Source organism: Diorhabda sublineata, chromosome 4 (assembly GCF_026230105.1).
Source record: "Diorhabda sublineata isolate icDioSubl1.1 chromosome 4, icDioSubl1.1, whole genome shotgun sequence".
In the NCBI taxonomy this organism is placed as follows: Eukaryota; Metazoa; Arthropoda; class Insecta; order Coleoptera; family Chrysomelidae; genus Diorhabda; species Diorhabda sublineata.
In genome coordinates, this window is record NC_079477.1 from 23096796 (window position 1) to 23114365 (window position 17570).

At 33.2% G+C, this 17570-nt stretch overlaps 1 protein-coding gene across 4 annotated transcripts in view; it reads right to left on the reverse strand.

Moving 5' to 3' along the window:
• The window catches only part of LOC130443402 (polypyrimidine tract-binding protein 2), a 431147-nt gene that overhangs the window by 227188 nt on the left and 186389 nt on the right, over positions 1 to 17570 (reverse strand). For 2 of the 4 annotated variants that reach the window (XM_056777995.1, XM_056777994.1), the window contains exon 2: positions 5719 to 5820. In XM_056777995.1, the coding sequence (XP_056633973.1) occupies positions 5719 to 5811 (93 nt within the window). In that variant the 5' untranslated portion in view covers positions 5812 to 5820. Of the gene's footprint in view, positions 1 to 5718; positions 5821 to 7303; positions 7360 to 11669; positions 11984 to 17570 lie in introns of those variants that run through there. The other 2 variants (XM_056777992.1, XM_056777996.1) reach the window with 2 other exon arrangements.

The following is a 17570-nucleotide window of genomic DNA, read 5'->3' on the forward strand; positions in this document are numbered from 1 at the left end:
TATATAAAAAGTGTGTTAAAACATTATCAAGAAAGATGGGATGTTAACATGATTGCAGTCTATTGCTAGATATAACGGAGGGAAACTCAGAAAACAAAATATTTAAAAAACATCTTCAGTTGCAAGGTATTATAAGTAACAGTTAATTTTTTGAGTTTTAGTTAAGACAGAAAATGTTTCTTTCATGGACAGTTATACCTACGTTTTATTTTGCGCGAAGTTTTATTTTGATTTGGGGTCTCAGTTTAAAACAATTGATATTTCAAACAACTTCAGTTTTTTTTCAAAATGATTTGTTAAAGTTGGTCGGAACGTAAATTCTAACATGTCGAAGAAAAATGATCACGGAAAACATATAGGAGGGGTTAAAAAATAAAAAATATTATTTTTTTGATATTTATACAAGTCTATACATTATATTGAGATTTGTAGCAGCTTGTGACCGCGTATTTTTGTGGATGGTCAGACTACATTTTATCCCTATTCAATTACAGCTTATCACATATTTTTGAACCATCGACTATTGTCCTCTACCTCTTCCTGTCCTTCATTTTTTTGTTCAGATTACGTTCTCCCAGATTTTACCTATCTTCCCATCTATTGTTTGGTCTACCAGGCAATCTTTTATCGCTCGGTTACCATTCTGTGATTTTCCTTGTACCCTTTTTCCATTCTTTTAAAGCGTATCATTGTTTACCATCTATGTGAAACCACTTTTTTCCAAACCCAAAATGAAAAACAAGAAAAATTTGCTCTGGTACTTTTCAATCCTCTTTATATAAAAGGATTGGAAGGATTATTTACCAAAGTGGGTTTTAAATTGGTTTATAAATCCAACAATACATTACAACAATTTTTGGATAAACCTAAGGAAAAAACAAAATTTGGAAAAGAATGGTATATATGAAATAAGCTGTGGTGATTATGACGGAAAGTATATTGGACAGACTAAGAGATCCGTTATTGTCCGGTTTAAAGAGCACATAGCTCATTTGAAATATGGACGGATCGGAAAATCAGGTAAAATCATGTAAAATGTATCCAATAATAAATTTTCGGATGCATTAGAAAGCATTGAAATTCAATGTCAATATTCCCGTCAAAGAGTTTTTCCCTGCTGGAATTAATTGTGGAAAAAGTTCAGTATAAAACAAGTAAATCAAATCATTAGGTTTTTGTTTAAGTTCTCTCTCTGAAGAAGATAACTTGGTTATCGAAACTCTCGTGTGAATAATGTATTCAGTTTGTTTTAATTGTGTTTTCTAAATCCTCAATTTCGTAGTTCATAAGTCCTCCATACTTATTATTTCCATTTGTTGTTGTTGAATTATCTTTAATTGAAACTTCATTTAAAAACTGTTTCGATCTTAAGCGGTGTTTATGATCTTGTTCATACATTTATCTATTAATTAGATTATCGTAATTTCGAGAATGTTTTTTAGTCAATTAGAAAGGTATTTCATACTGTACATTGTCTATGAATCAGTCAGGTAACTATTAGTACAATAAACAATAGTAAAATATTTGTATACGTTATCGATGAATTCAACAATTTTTGCAATAACAAATTTCGTCTTTATCACAACAAAAATATGTGATTTCAACCTTTTGTTAATAGTACAAAAGCAAAAATGTCAGTAATTCAATTCTATGTTTGTTTTCAAATAGAAAAAAAACGGCCATCGATGTATTGTAATCCAAATCGGTTTTAAAAGTTGCATAAAAATAAAAAAATTCCCCTCGAAATCCACTTGAAAAATGCCAATTCGAAAAGGTTCGCATTCGTGTTTTATGGGTATTTTTCTATGTTTATTCCGAATTTCTATTAGAGTTACAGTTCACTCGCATATCCTATTTCAATTACGCATCGGCAAAAAAATCGTATGAGATTTGTGCGAGTTAAAAGAGTGTTCTGATATTTGATGGTCTCCATAATTTCATAATGTATAGATGAAAAAAAAAAAAACATCAATGTCTGTCGACTATCTCTATATTTTTCAAAATAAGTTGACTTAAACATAAAGCTCTAATCAAAAAATATAGAATTTCTTTTGATATGGTACTGAATTATTACGAACTACAAATTTTTTGAAATTGTCTAATGAAAAAAGGTTCATTGGGATTAAAATAATATAAAATAAAATAAAAGAATACTTTTTAATCAATTATATATTTTCTATTTTGCTATTTGTCATCTTTCTTTCAGCTTCATGATTTCGCGCTCATAAAATTTCATGTCCTTATCAGCAAACGACTGAACCAGGTGCGATTGAAGTTCATCGTCACTTCCCATTCAATCTCCAATAGTTTCCCATGATGTATCATAGTGCAATACTAAATCTTTCCGATTTCTAACAGTTTTTCTTTGATTGCTTCATCCAGTTTCATTAATTTTAAACAGTAAACATTAGATTTGATTGTTTGGTTCCTTGAAAATAGTCTGAAAATCACAACATCTTTTTAATCCCACCAAATTGGTACCATGAGAATTTTTTGTTATTTTTGGATTGTAGATTCACAGTTTTTCGTTGCTTTCCTATTCCAGCATTCCATAGTATTCCATCTAGTGATTATAAACTTTTCATTATGCTCAATGACCATATTTCTTTTAGCTTCATGATATTCCGCGCACATAAAATTTCTAATCCTTATCAGCAAACAACTGAACCAGGTGTGATTGAAGGTTATCGTCATTTCCCAGCCAAACTCCACGAGTTACCAAAGATGTATCACGGTGGAACACTAAACCTTTCCGATTTCACAATTTTAACCGTTCTTCTTTGATGGCTCCATACAGTTTCATTAATTGTTGACATTAAACATTAGAATTGATTGTTTGGTTCCTTAGAAGCAGCCTGAAAAACATAACATCTTTGTAATCCCACCAAACTGATAGCATGAGCATTTTTTGTTTTTGGATTGTAGATTGCATAATGTTCCATCTAGTAATTAATTCTAATTCTAACTCTGTTTATTCAATATTTTCCTTCTGTATCATCAGCTTCGTTAAAAATAACTCTTAGATATTTATAATTCTCACACCTCGTTAAACGTATTTCTCTAGTTGTATATTCGTTGTACCTTCTCCTAAACACTCGTACTGTGTCTTCTCCACGTTTATCTCCAGTTCCCATTTTCTATATATCCACTTTAGTTTATGTGCCATGTACTCTAAGTCATCTCTGTCTTTTGCACAAGGGTTTTGATAGAAACTTGACAATTTTGAATGTAGTTTGTGAACGCACCTTTTCACTTAACGTCAAACTGTCACTGTCAGTTTATTCAGTAGACATAACCTTTTCATCATGGTGATGTACACGAACGAACAACGTCTGCAAATCTTACTACAGAAATTGGGAGTCGGTGGCCGCTACTTTAAGAGCGTCGGTCGTAATTCTCGACCTAGTAGACAAGTAGTAACAAGTTTAGTGAAAAATTTTGAGTCTATATATTCGTTGTGTAATGTTGCCGTGCCAGTGAGACTACGGGTTGGTCGAAAATATCGCTGCCGTTGAAACGTCCATAACAAATGATTTCCAAGAGTTGGGCATCGCCGAGACACGCATACCAGATCAGGCTCACTCAAGAATTGAAGCCGATGGACCATTCGAAGCGACGTACGTTCTCCGATTGAGCTCTGGAAAAGATGCGCCAAGATGATCAATTTCATCGCAAAATCATCTTCAGTGACGAAGCTCATTTCTGGCTGAATGGGTTTGTCAATAAACAGAATATGCGGTATTGGGAGGGTGAAAATCCACTTTATCCACAAAAGATAACTGTTTGGAGTGGTCGCCACGTTACTGTGAATGGTGATCGTTATCGCGTCATTATTATCGATTATTTTTGACCCGAATTGGAATATATATCCTTTGACAGCATGTGGTTTCAACAGGACGGCGCCACAAACCACACAGAATACGTTACAAACGATTTATTGAAGAACAAGTTTGATGAGCGTGTTATCTCAAGAAATGGACCAGTCGCCTCGTTCGTGCGATTGAACACCTCTAGATTTATTTCTTTGGGGCTATGTCAAGTCATTGGTCTATGCTGATAAGCCACGACGTTGGAAGAGCTCAAATCCATTATTGAACGCGAAATAGCAGCCGTTTCGGCCGAAATGTGTGGCCGAGTCACGGAAAATTGGGTCCAACGAATCAACCGCTGTAAACGTGTCCGCGGTGGCCATATGAGCGAAGTCGAGTTCCATTCAAAAATGTTTTGAACGTACTCAACACGATAATGAAGTTTTTGAAATATCTCAAATGGTTTTCATTTTATTTTGAAAAAAAGTTGTCAAGTCCTTATTACCAGATCATCTGCAAATTATTAGAGCTTTTGAAATATATATTTCGAAAAGTGTTGATGAAATGCAACCCCTTTGTTGACAATGGAGGATTTCCATACTTTATTTAAAATTTTCACAGCAGACTTCATATCTTTATATGATAAGCTCTTGATGGTATTTATGAGGTTATGATTCATCTATAAACATAATGCGTACTGGTCTATTTCTTTCTATTTTCTTCTCTATCAACTGCTTTAAAGAGAACACGTTGTCTGTACAAGACCTTCCAGTTCTATACACACTCTGTTCTATTTCTTTGTAATTAGTATATTCCTGCTGTATGTTAGTACTTATTTTTCTTGTATATACACTGCTTATTGTACTTGTTAACGATATCCTTCGATAATTGTTGCATTATAGATGTTCAAATATTAATTTTCCTACTCATTTTCACAGGAATGGGTGTCCTGCCATCAATTTAGTCCACAGACTTAAGCAGAACTTAAGCAAAGCTCTGGAGAGTAAAGATTACTGCTCTACTGTTTTGCTGAATATGAGATAGGCTTTTGACAAATTGAGGCATTAAGGGCTACAATTCTGCATATAGTTTCTCATGGAATCCCATTCTTTTATACGCTTTAATGGTTTTTCAAAATTTCTATCGGTTCTTAGATTTCTTAATGTGTTGATTCCTCCACGAGATCAACTTTTATCACTTCCTCCCTTCTATCTTCTTCTTGGTTCAGTTTTCCTCTTTTTCTTTTATTTGAAATTTTGACTTTTTCTGCTGAATACGTAATTAACTGCCGATGCTCATGATTTTTTGTCTTCTTGGTAAAAATTTAGTAATAATAATAATATTTTAAATTTATACATGTGTCTGTTCCCAAATAATTTCTACTCCGTGCCTCGTAATAACATCCCCTTTCTATACGTTTCGGAATAAAGCAATGACAGATGAAGATGAAGGAGATCGGTAGACAAACGACAAGTCTCACGCAGAAACTAGTCCGATGATTTATCACCGCGGTGGGGCCGAAACAGGTTCGGAAATTATTGTTTCTTTGAAATGTGACAATTTTAGAAAGGTATGAAGGGGTTTAATGATTTCTAAAAGTGATTATTTTCATCCTCAACAATTGAAATAAATATCTCAACACTTGATTTGGAATAATAAACTTGGTATATGTTTCTATTCTAGATGGATATCGGGCGAAATTAAGACATTTCTTTATACATATCTATAAAAATTATAACTGAGCGTGTTGCCTTAAAATTAATTAAGTAAATTGATGTTTCCGGAAAAAAGGCGTGTGTATGATAATTAATATAGTCACGAACGACATATTTGTTGAAATTTACGAAGGTATAAAGAAATTACCATTCAAGTAACTCAGATAAAAGATGATTTAAGTCATGAAACTCACCTTAATGCCTATGTGTATGGGGAAATCTGAAGCTGCAGCTAAAGAAGGAAGTGATTGTATTCCTGGAACGATTGGAAGAGAACAAGACATCATATTGTCGACCTGAAACAAAAATATTGCTTAGAACATTTGGATTTTACCACAGTGAAGAGGTACAAATATTTTTCCTTGTTCGACAATGGGTAACCACTTCCATTCATAGTAGTGGATTCAGAATAGTTAATCTCGTCCGACATCTGCCTGCGACAATGCCTTTAGATATTAGTTCGCGAAGAACGTATCTAGTAATCTAATTCTTTCTTCAGGTCATTGAAGTCAATATTTTCTTCTTTTTCTTCAACTGCCTGTTTTATTAGCTCGATCCTTGTCTAAACAGAGGAGTTTTTTGAGGACCTCTGCCGCGAAAAAGCTTGTCCCTGACTACGATGACAGCGTGGTGCTTACCCAGATCACTTCTGCTTTAAAACAGTTTCCCAAGTACTGCGAGACGAATCAAAACGAGAGCACACAAAAAAATATGCTCTGGTATCAACTGCGCAAGTAATAATTAACTTCTTCTTCATCACGGTTAACCCAGGTGTCTATTTGTGGAATAAAACGGATATTTTCCAAATCATTCCACTTTTTGCTATCTCATTCGTGATTCCTGCTTGGTACAACCTTTTCGCTAGTAGAGGGTACTTTTCTCTTCAACAAATAAGCTCAAGTGCTGACTCTGCTGTTTTAAGTTGAGCTGAACGTCAATTAGAAAGCGAATATAAGGCTTGGATGTTATTTTATGCGCCCTGACTTGTAGTTTGATCGTTTCCAGCTGGTTCCTACTAGTAATTAGTACTGCCTCGGCTTATTTAAAATCAATCGTGACCATCCATTGGCTGATCCTCTCGAAAGTAATGGCAACTGTGAATTTAATCTCTTGTAGATGCTTTGCTACGATTACCACGAGAAAAAAGTCGGCCACCAGCTTGAGATCTCATCGGCATTTCCATCTTTACCAAGATATCTAAGAGCTTGCTGAACGTTGAGCTAAACTATAGCTATAGCTAACAAATAGTTACCTTAGAAGGTAGAAAAATGAGAAGAGCTTCTTTTTAATTGACGGACTCAGATTTTTTTATCGATATTTGAAATGAAACTTTTCAAAGATATCGATACATTAATAAAGTCTATTACTGCTCATTTTTAACTTCAAACAGTCTAAAGCTTTAATTAAAATGTTCCCTAAGGAAATCCAGTTCGAAAAATGCCATTCATCGTTTCAAAAACTTCATTTATCGAGAAAATCTTTTCATCTTTTCTTTTATGTAGTCAAAAACTGCATTCTGTGCTAGCTTTTATTTATCAAGTAATTAGAACTTACGTAAACGGACAAATGTCAGTGGTTGCTGAAATAATTTTCGTTTCTCCTAATTAGCACGGCCCTTTCTTTATTTTTTTTTGACCAGAAAAACCAGTCTAATGGTTTCTGTACATAAAAAGGAAAGTATAGAAATTGATATAAAGAAAAGAAAAAAATTACACTGCATGTAAGAAAATGAATAATTATCATTTAAGTTAAGAGCTAGATTTCAATTCCCATACGTACCGATATATGTATGATGTGTTGCCAAGATTTAGGCGCGTCGGTTTTTCGTAATCAGCACGACGCGAATGTTAATTTAACACACAGACATTACCTGCACATGTTTTTCGCGGAGTAGTCGATTTTGTGAAATTAAAAACAGCCTAGGAAAAAAAATTGCTACCTACTAGCATACAGATCTTGTCAGGTGCATTAAAGAACGTGACTTGACGAAACAAAGCACCTGTAAAAGCGTTTTTCAAATACCCACTGTTCTACTTTGATTTAAAAACTCTTTATGCAACTGGCAACGCTGTCGTTTATCAACTTTGCGAGAGCGTGTGTTAGTTATCGTGTTTTGTAATAAAACCATCACGATATACACGATAGTAACCTTTATAAAGGTTATTTCATCTGTCTAATATTAGTTACAATTGTTTAATAAAAAATTTATATACAGCGTGAGTAATTATTATTGTTTCGTAAAGCTGCTGAAGCGGTTACTGGGCAGTGTCTAAACATGAATCAGTTTATTGTTTCCAGCTACTGGCCCCAAATTATCCCCAGCTCACCGAGTAGTAGGGCTCTGTTATTTTCTCAGCCGAAAGCAGAGTGAGCTTGGATGTAAAAGAAGAGAACCGGTCGACAGAAGACCCAGGGGAAGATTTGGTGAAGATTCCTGGATAGTTTGGGCAGGCATTTCAGTGAAAGCAAAAGCTGAGTTGGTTCTATTGAAACTGGCGTTGGAAGAAACGGTGGTATTAACGGCGTACCGATACATAGAAGAATTTTGGGGAGATTATGTCGTTGCCTAAACTGTTTCATCCTAGTGTTGAACAATGCCCGGCCATATACTGTGAGTTCCGTGCGGCATTATTTACAGGATGTCGAAATTATCGCTATGGATTAGCCAGCGCGTAACCCGGACTCAAATCCTATCCAACTTAAGAGAAAAGTTCGGAAATCTTGCACTATAGGCTTGGACGAATTAAAACTTGTATTTTCTCCACTGTTCATTATAATCATTGTTTAAAATTTCTTTTCATTTGATATTTTCTCTTCAATAACAACATAGTCTATTAATTATAAAGCTACAGATGTTTTGCTAGAGACTTTTGACCGCGAGCGTGCGACTTAAGTGTATACACAGTCCAAGAGTAACTTTTTGTTTTCTTTCTGGTCTTGCAGAAATTGATTCTTATGTTATTGAAAGGGTAATTCATCTAAATTTTCACGCTCGTTGCAAAATACATTGTTAAAGAATGATCTTATCCAATAAAATCATAAGTCTGCTTTAGTGCTAACTCTCTCACTTATAGGATTAGTAAAACTGTCCAGCTCTTTCTTTTTTTAATACCAAACACTTTAATATTTTTTCCTTCTGTTTCGAAGCTCTTAAGTTTAAGAGTATATAGGAGAGACAAATCTTTAGTCGACTCAATACGACTTGAAACAAGACTCAAGATTTTGCCAACAGGATCAAATTTTTCTTGATTCTTCTTCTTCCAGATGTTTAAACTGCAGCTCGTGAATTTTTTGACGTCTTCATAACTAATCGTGAACGTTGTATTTCTAGTGTACTACACCTTAGATTTCTCTCTTGGTGGTCTCGTTTATGATTTCTTATTAAACTATCTTTAGATCTACCGATATATAAAGACGAGTTTATGATGAGATGGAGCTTGGTTTTCAATTTAAACCTTTCGATGAATCCTCAAGTCTTTGATTTGCCTTGATCATCTTATTTTTTCGGAAGATTCGTTCAAGGGTAATTGACTGTGGTAGTCCGGGTGACTATTATGTTTTACAGAAGCATACAATTAGTGTCGCAAATGAATAAAAAAATTAGTCAGTCGTAATCAAATGAAAGTTAACAAATAATGATTTTTATTAATGATTTCTGCCTTGATAAGGTCAGTTTATGCATAGAATACATCTCCGTGTCGTGAATTTAGTAGACTAAGATATAAAAACGAGGTGACTGAAATATAATGAGCATACATAACCCTCGGGGGTTTGAAGACAAATGATATATTAGGGAGAAGTAGAGAAAAATTGAATTTACGACGTTTACTGCGAGATTCAATCTATATTTAGATAACTATGGATTTAATAATTTAGAAGACGAATACCTATCGATAATTTTATTGAATGAAATATTATCACGCCTTTAGGGCGTCGTTTGTACAGAAAAGAAGATGAAAATACGTTTAATCAAACTACCTCGGTATATCAAAGATATTCTCCTAGTACTAGCATGAGAATTGATAATGAAAATTTATTTTTCATAGATTTGGAGAAAGCCTTTGACAAACTAAGTAGAGAAGATATATTTCAAATATTTAAAAACCGTTATATAAATCAGAATACAACGATAAAAGCAATGTAGAAGAATTTAGAAAATAAATTTGTTTATTGAAATATATAAATATCAATTTCTTCAGTTTTTTATTTCTTAGACTCTTAATATTTTGATAAAGATCCGAATAGGTGGAGACGTTGCGTTGATTGCTTACCTGTTTCAAAAGAGACATAACATCAAGACAAATTGGCAACAAAAATACATGAATATTTAGATGCAATAATACTAAGTAATTGAAGGTAGAGGAAGACCAAGAAATATATGTATCAAGCTTGTGGAAAAACATTTGAAACAAAGAGGATAAAATGGAAAGGAATGGAAGAGCAAAAGAAAGATATGGATAAGAAACTCAGCTCAACTGGACATTCCTGGACCAAAATGCAATCTTTCTATATCTCTAGGAACATCAGTAATAATTTTTCAGGCAGAGTTGCTAATTATAAACAAATGTGCTCAAGAGTGTTTGGATAGAAACCTTTCTAAACAGCACATCTACATTCTCTCAGAGAACATTGGAGGCACTGAAAGCTATTGAGTGCATATCCAATCTAGTATGAAAGTGTGAACGAACTAGCAAAACCAAAGTAACCCTAATATGGCTTCCGAGCCACCAGGTAGCGGACAGCCTTGCCAAAAAAAGAGCAACGACTCCATACCTTGGACCAGAACCGTCCTGTGCTCTCACGAGATGCAACGAACTGAACCGATAGCCAAAGAATCAGATGCAGTAATACAACAGGCTTAAGACTAACTAAAAGATTCATAATGAATGTTCTAAAAGGCTTAAGTAGCTTGAAGGAGTAGTACTAATACCTAGAGACACAATAACCCCAAAAAATTGCCTCATTTGGAAGGAGTCTACGTATTTTGGAAGCAGAACAATAAGATGTGAAATCTTGTACAAAATATTCTCGATGTATAAGAAAGCCAAAACAATCCATAATATAAAGATAAATAAAAATTTTGTAAATCCCTTACAGTACCATCGAGATTTTTTCCACCATTCCTCTTACATTATAGTAGTCATTGGATGTCAGATCGGGTCTATCCGAAGGATGAGAAAGGAATTCGAAATGTGATTCGTGGTTTTTTCTTCAGCATATGAGGCCAATTTTACTTTCTGTCCCTTTTGGAGATAGACTATGAACAATATTCCATCACTTTTTTCTGACTAATCGAAATGTCATGAAATTTTACACATAGTCTTTTGATAGTCGGTAAGTCATAAACGTAATACAGATTTGACAATTGCAGCGCCATCTGTGTGTCAATTACACGACTTATTGAGTGATGTAATATGAATAATAATATAATTAATCATTTTTTATATCAGGTTGTCCTTTTCCGTCAATAGATGGTCTTTTATCACCAATAACAAATGACATTTTTGACAGATAGTTCTTTGGACTAGATTAACTACTTATTTTTTGAGAAAATTTTACGAAATACAATTTTTTGATGGTTTTACGTATGCTGGACGAATATCTCAAACAGTTTTTCCACGAAAATATCATCGATATTGACGTGAATTATCTAGCGCCGCCCTAACGATTTTCTCACCTCATCGTTTCTATTGTGCCCTAAAAGGAAACTTAAAATTGTATTGATAACGCGTGAAAATGAATATTCAGATCGATTTTCTAACAAATTCCATCCATCCAGCGATGTAATAACATAAATATGTATGAAAGAAAATTGTTTGGTCATTAATTTACGTAGTCTATAAATAGATTTTTTGATTCTCGTATTCCGTATAATGAAAAATTTGTTAGTTTTCCCCATATTTATGAAACAATTTATCAAAATTCTATGAAAAACTATTAGTTTTAACACTTTTATAAAGAAAATCGTTTTCATTTTTGGGTAAATACAAACAAAAACTTATTTTAAATCACAATTATTATGTTTTCGAGGTTAAGACATCAAAAAAAAACCGAGGAAATGTACGTAAATATTACACTAAAAATCCTTCTTTCCTTGGATTTATTTGTGCCCTTGTATTTGTATTAAAATCACAAAAATACTCACATAATTATGTAAAATATCTTTCATATTATCCAAAATGATTTTTCTCGTGAAAATACACTTTCCACGTAAAATTTTCCACACCAGAAGTTTCTCGATGAAAATGCTAACACGTCACACAAAGAATCCGCAATAGACTGAGGACGCGCCTTAAAAAAATTGAATATTTTACCGGGTTTCCAATTAAAGAACCTTGAAAAGGCCAGTGTCAGAGTTAAGAACATTCAACAGGTGCTAGTTCGATACAGGTAAAAAAAATATTGTTAACGTTTCAGTTACCAGCGTACGTTGAATCGTATGTTGTTTATAATATTAGTTATACATAGAGATGTGAGTCGTAGGTCGAAATTATTTAATTAAAGGCAGTAGGGGGGATTTGCATACTAGGGGGGTCAATAAACTTTCGTTACGCAGGATAGTAGGATGGCGGATGGACGTGAATACTCCGTATGGGTAACACACCATGCAGTATTCAATGTTTCAGTTACGATTTTAATTCGAATTTCACAAATACATAGTATATTTGATTTGAACCAGATCTCGATGTAATTGACATAATTCAGTTGGTGTTCCTACAAAATAAATTTCGTTATGACATCTCTTGACGGTTTATGAAATTCAACGAGACTTATACGTTACTAAATACCAGACCAGTAGTTCTGTATGCATCAGAAATGTGAACAATGATAAAAAAAAGAAGATAATTTTAAAATATACCATTTATTTAGCAAATACGTTTAACAATGTAAAACATTACAAAAAATACTTTTAGACTGTCTGAAAACATTCGAATAAGTACCAGTTGTGAAGGCATGGAGAAAGAAAAAGAAGAAGAATATGGGGAATCGTTAGAAGTTGATAAAATAATTACACCAGAGTAGTGGGAAACATACTCTAAAAATCTACATAAGGAAGAACAAGAAAAGAAAACAACAAATAAAAAGATGGAAAATAATTTAGAATGTCTTCAAAATGGACCAGATGAGATCACAAACGAAATGCTTAAGTACGGAGGAAAAAAATTACAAAATTAAATATCGATCCTATTTAAGAGCACCATAGACAAACAAAAAATACCAAATGAGTAGAAAATCAACATAACCTTACCCTTTTTTGAACGCATCTCGAAAATTATCGAAAAACAATATTGATTGACTGTACTAACAAAAAATTGACGCTCAAATTGTTCTTTGGTATTACATATAGTGGAATCTTGATTTGGAGTTCGAGAGGGTTGTTTCTGAAAATATTTTTTCAACAAACTCCGGACATTTAAGGAATTTCGACCAAAACTTAGAATATCATATATTTTTATTGTATATACAAAGTTGATGTCAGGATGTTTATTAGAAATGTTGACAGCAATGGCAGCGTACAACTCGTGACTATTTTTAATCCGTTTGAGATAAGGATGCGCCAACTCGTGGCGAAGTTAGTTCAGGTAAACGAAAAGGTAGTTCTAGTACATAATACAACTCGTAACAGATTCATCTGGAATTTAGAACCTAATCCACTTTGTAAAGTACAAGAATCCAAAAATTAAAACCTAGAATTTCTAAATCCGTTAGGTTAGGATACCTAACCTAAATTCACGTTTTCATAAATAATACAGATCTCTTAGAATCTGTTCGAGTAGGATTTTTTTATAGTATAATGATATAACTAACAACTTACATTTGAATCTTGTTTAAAACACTCAGCAACAATTTAGATGGATAAACACTTTTAAATACTGTATTAAGTACTTTTTTCAGTTGTTCAACATACTTTACAGGCGTTTACAATGAACATTATAATCTGTCGATCTTTTGCTTTTTATCGAGCTGCGAACATAATCTTCCATTACGAGTTGTCTAATCTTCAAGACAACGACGATCACGAATTGGTACAAAATCACGCCTATCAATACGATTTGAGATCTTAAATGCATCAGTTTATAGTTTATAGAAGTTTTAAACCACATAGAGGTTATTATAAAAGAAAAAACTTCTTTCACGTTATATTATTTTGATAGTGATCTTCACTTTTGATTCATGTTTAAACAGATTGAAAATATATGATCTTTTGTCTTAGAAAAACTTTTCTACGGAATACAAATCGTGAAACTAAAACATTTTGACAATCACTGGAATGTAAAATGTGTTTCCGAGTTTATTCACCTATTATAGTATTTCACACAACTGCTAACTAATGAGAAATCTAACAGTTCATTCGTTGCAGTGAGATATATCGTATTTACATATAAAAGAACGACCTCTTCGTTTACTTTATACAGTTTTTCGGATCAAGTATTTCCTGGTGTTTCAACAGGAGGTACTGAATTCACTCTTTTATCCACCACCACGATTTTCAAGGGTTTTATAACCCTCTCGATATTTATGCTCGATTTATCGACATCCTGACACCATAATATATTTACATGAGGATTTTTCTTTTCTTATGTTTCCAGTTTATTCCACTCTTTTTTTGTTATATTTCTTTCCACTTTGTTATCCGTTTAGTATTTTGGCTTATCGCAGATTTTCTGGCAGGAATATATCGTAAAAATGTGTACATACGCCTTCCGACAGCTTCGGTCAATAGAAATGCATTTATGTTTACGATTCGATGTTTTCTTTCGTAAACAGTAAAGATGATGAGTCCACGTGGACTGACGGTTTGTTAGATGTATACCGAATTTTATATTTCATTTCTTAATTTGGTATAATAACTATCTTGATTGATATTGGAAGAACTGTAATATATCTTGATATAATTTTTATCTTCGTCTAAAAATGTACGGTGTTCATCAAAAATCTGATGTTTCAATTGGTCATTTTTACGAGTTTTTTTCGGGATACTGATTTTCTCAAATGCTTCATTAGTTTTTGTTTGTGGATTGAGTCGTAAGCCTCTTCAAAATCAATGAAATATAGCTCCAGGTTTATTTTTTCTAATACAACATTGTAATGGGAAGTATATGAAATTTTGAATTGAGAGAATATATATATAAAAAAGTCAAACAATTAAAATTTTTAAACTTTCAATATTTTCCATTTTATTCTTATAGTATCCATCTGGTTTGTGTAATAAACTTAATTACTCCCTTGTAAGATAAACACTGGTGGAGATTATCATAAATCGTTCCGGAAAACTGCCTAATTTTTCCGACTATACATTCATACAACAGGTGTTTCGGCGGCTAAAGTTGAAAACTTTCCTATTTAGTGTCCATTGTTGGGATTCAGTTGTGTTTCGCAACAGATGACAGATTTTATTTATGTTCTTCTTCTTTTACTGCTACGACTTACCAAGACGACGGAGTCGCACTCCGGAAAATCTATTCTTTTGTGCGAGGCGAACAATACGATCACCGGCGCGGATTATTATGAGTTTTCTTTTACACGCTTTCCAACTTATTCCATTGTACATTTCGAATTCCTTTGACGAATGCATTATGTAAGTGAAATTCGATTCGGCGAAGTCATCACCATTAAATACAGAGTGTTACTAAAATTTTCTGCACAGAACGAACGCGATACCATAAAACTGGTTCGCTAATAAACATAACCTCAATTGTACATGTATATAAAGAAATTTGAACGTTGATCAACGATTTTGGTTGTTGAAACTTAACGAAACGGTCAATAAGAATCACTAGTTCTTGTTATGGTATTTTCAATTGGGAAAATTATTCTTTATATTCTGTCAAATTTTAGTTTTTCGTATCCAGCCGACTGTTTGTTATATAAACATTATGAGCACGTACAAATTCTATCAGTCTCAGAGAAGTCATTTTTCAGGGTATCTGCAACTACAAACTACCTTAGAAAAGTGAGGTTATGTTTTTGACGTTCATCGACGATCAGCGAGTAAAAAGTAGAGTTGGTTAACCTCGATGTCATCTTAACTGAACTATCTTTGACATTTATGAACGTTTAGAGTTCGTCGTGCTCGCGTTGATTAATAGCGAACGTACTTAGAACGTGTCGTCGTTTACAGATTCCTGAAACATTAATTTTCGCCTTAAAATGAAATGAAATCATGTACATACTCGTGCAGTGATTTTCTATGACTTTCGACGTGAATTAAACCAACAGCAGATTAAATCGCTCAAAAAAGAGTTCATGCCGTTTTTCTACACCTAAAGAAGCGGTTGATGCGTTCAAATTATATGTTTTGGAGGTACCTCAATCGGCAAACTATTCAAAAATCTAGTAGCAACCCTTGTATTATAAATAGTCAACCTTTTTACAGGATTTGACATAAATTCTATGAGAAATATACGGAAAATACACCGCCTGCAGCGATTTTTTATTGTAGCGATTCTGGGAGTTTTGGACGGGGGGTCGTAGATTCGTCGAAGAGGGTGGCTGATATATTTCGGTTTATACAATAAAATTGTATTGCTCACTGCATCTCTTCAATATTGAACTAACAACTCTATATATGCCACTGCGATAATCCTAGAACATTGTAGAAACTTTGTTAAGCGACTAGAAACTTTTTTGCTTGCCATTTTCTATAGTTTCCATTAAACATTAAATTCTCACCGACGCGACGCCGTTAGATGGCGTGCAGATGTGTACCAGTCACACTATAGTTTCAACTATATTATGTTATAGCCGACGATGTTATATGGCGTGCGGTTGTGAACCTGTTATAGTATTTTATAACTTCAAATCGTTGAATTTCTCTAGAAATTTAATTATAATTAATTTGACGTTTATTCAATTTTGAAGGTTTTTGTGAAAACTTTTTCGCGAAACTATCCGAAAATGCGGAAAATGTGCTAATATCTATGCAAACCAATTGTAACCTGAATTGTTTCGAAATTAGATTAAGTGAAATAATTAATTTTTATTCTTAACTCAATTCATTAGATGGTAGAAAAGACGTCAGGCGTCGTAATGGAGAACGCCGTCGATGTCTAAATTATTAACTTTTTAAAACAATATTCTTCTATCCGATGTCAACTTATAATTAAAACGCGAAACTTTACTAATTTAGAATTTTTTGCGTCAATGAAAAGTCGACTTTCAAAAGAAAAACTTTCATTCGAATTATAGCAGCAAAGTTTTTGTTTACGTTTGTTATCAAATCATTAATAAACAACTGATCTAGATGAACAAATAAAAATACCTTGATACCCACTTAATATGTGTAATCAGGATAATCCCTCGTTCATTCATACATCACAACAATTATTATTTGAAGCGAAGCGCGGTGATTAAATATTTGCGAATAAACTCTAATTATCACATTTGCAGTCGTGTATATAGAAGAAAAATAAGTTTTTAGCAAGATTAATAACAATGGATCATTCCTTTTGAAGTACAAAGCAAAATTTGGAGTGAGATGTACACCACAGTTAAATAAATTCAGTACTTTAAGAAGATTTAAGATTATTTTGTGCGTTTGGAAATTCAGTAGATTGCATACAAATATAAATAATAAATATAGGTGTTTATTATGTAAATTTAGTTCCAATATTTAGTTATACCATGAAAGAAATTAAAAACAATGACTCAATGGTTCTTCTTCTTTATCCATGGTCTTGTCCTTTGCGAACGTTGGCGTTTCTAAAGAGAAAATCATCTGCGGAAGACGGTAGATTACAATACTACACATTTTATATAAATGCATCAACATCCAGTCGGCTTCTGTTCATTTAGAATATCGAATTTTCAGCCCAACTCTTTAAACAAATCTTCTTTCTTCTTTTTTAGTTGTTTTTTGCTTTTTCACCTACTCCTAACATTCTTTCAATCGAAATATCTGTCTAATCACAACGGATATCGTTTTCAGGCTATTTCCATTCTTACAAAGTGATTAACCATAAACTATTTCTTCTACCTTGAAATGGACATAACCTAGCTAGAGGATTTAAGGTCGCGGGATGTCTTCAGAACGTAATTTGGAGGA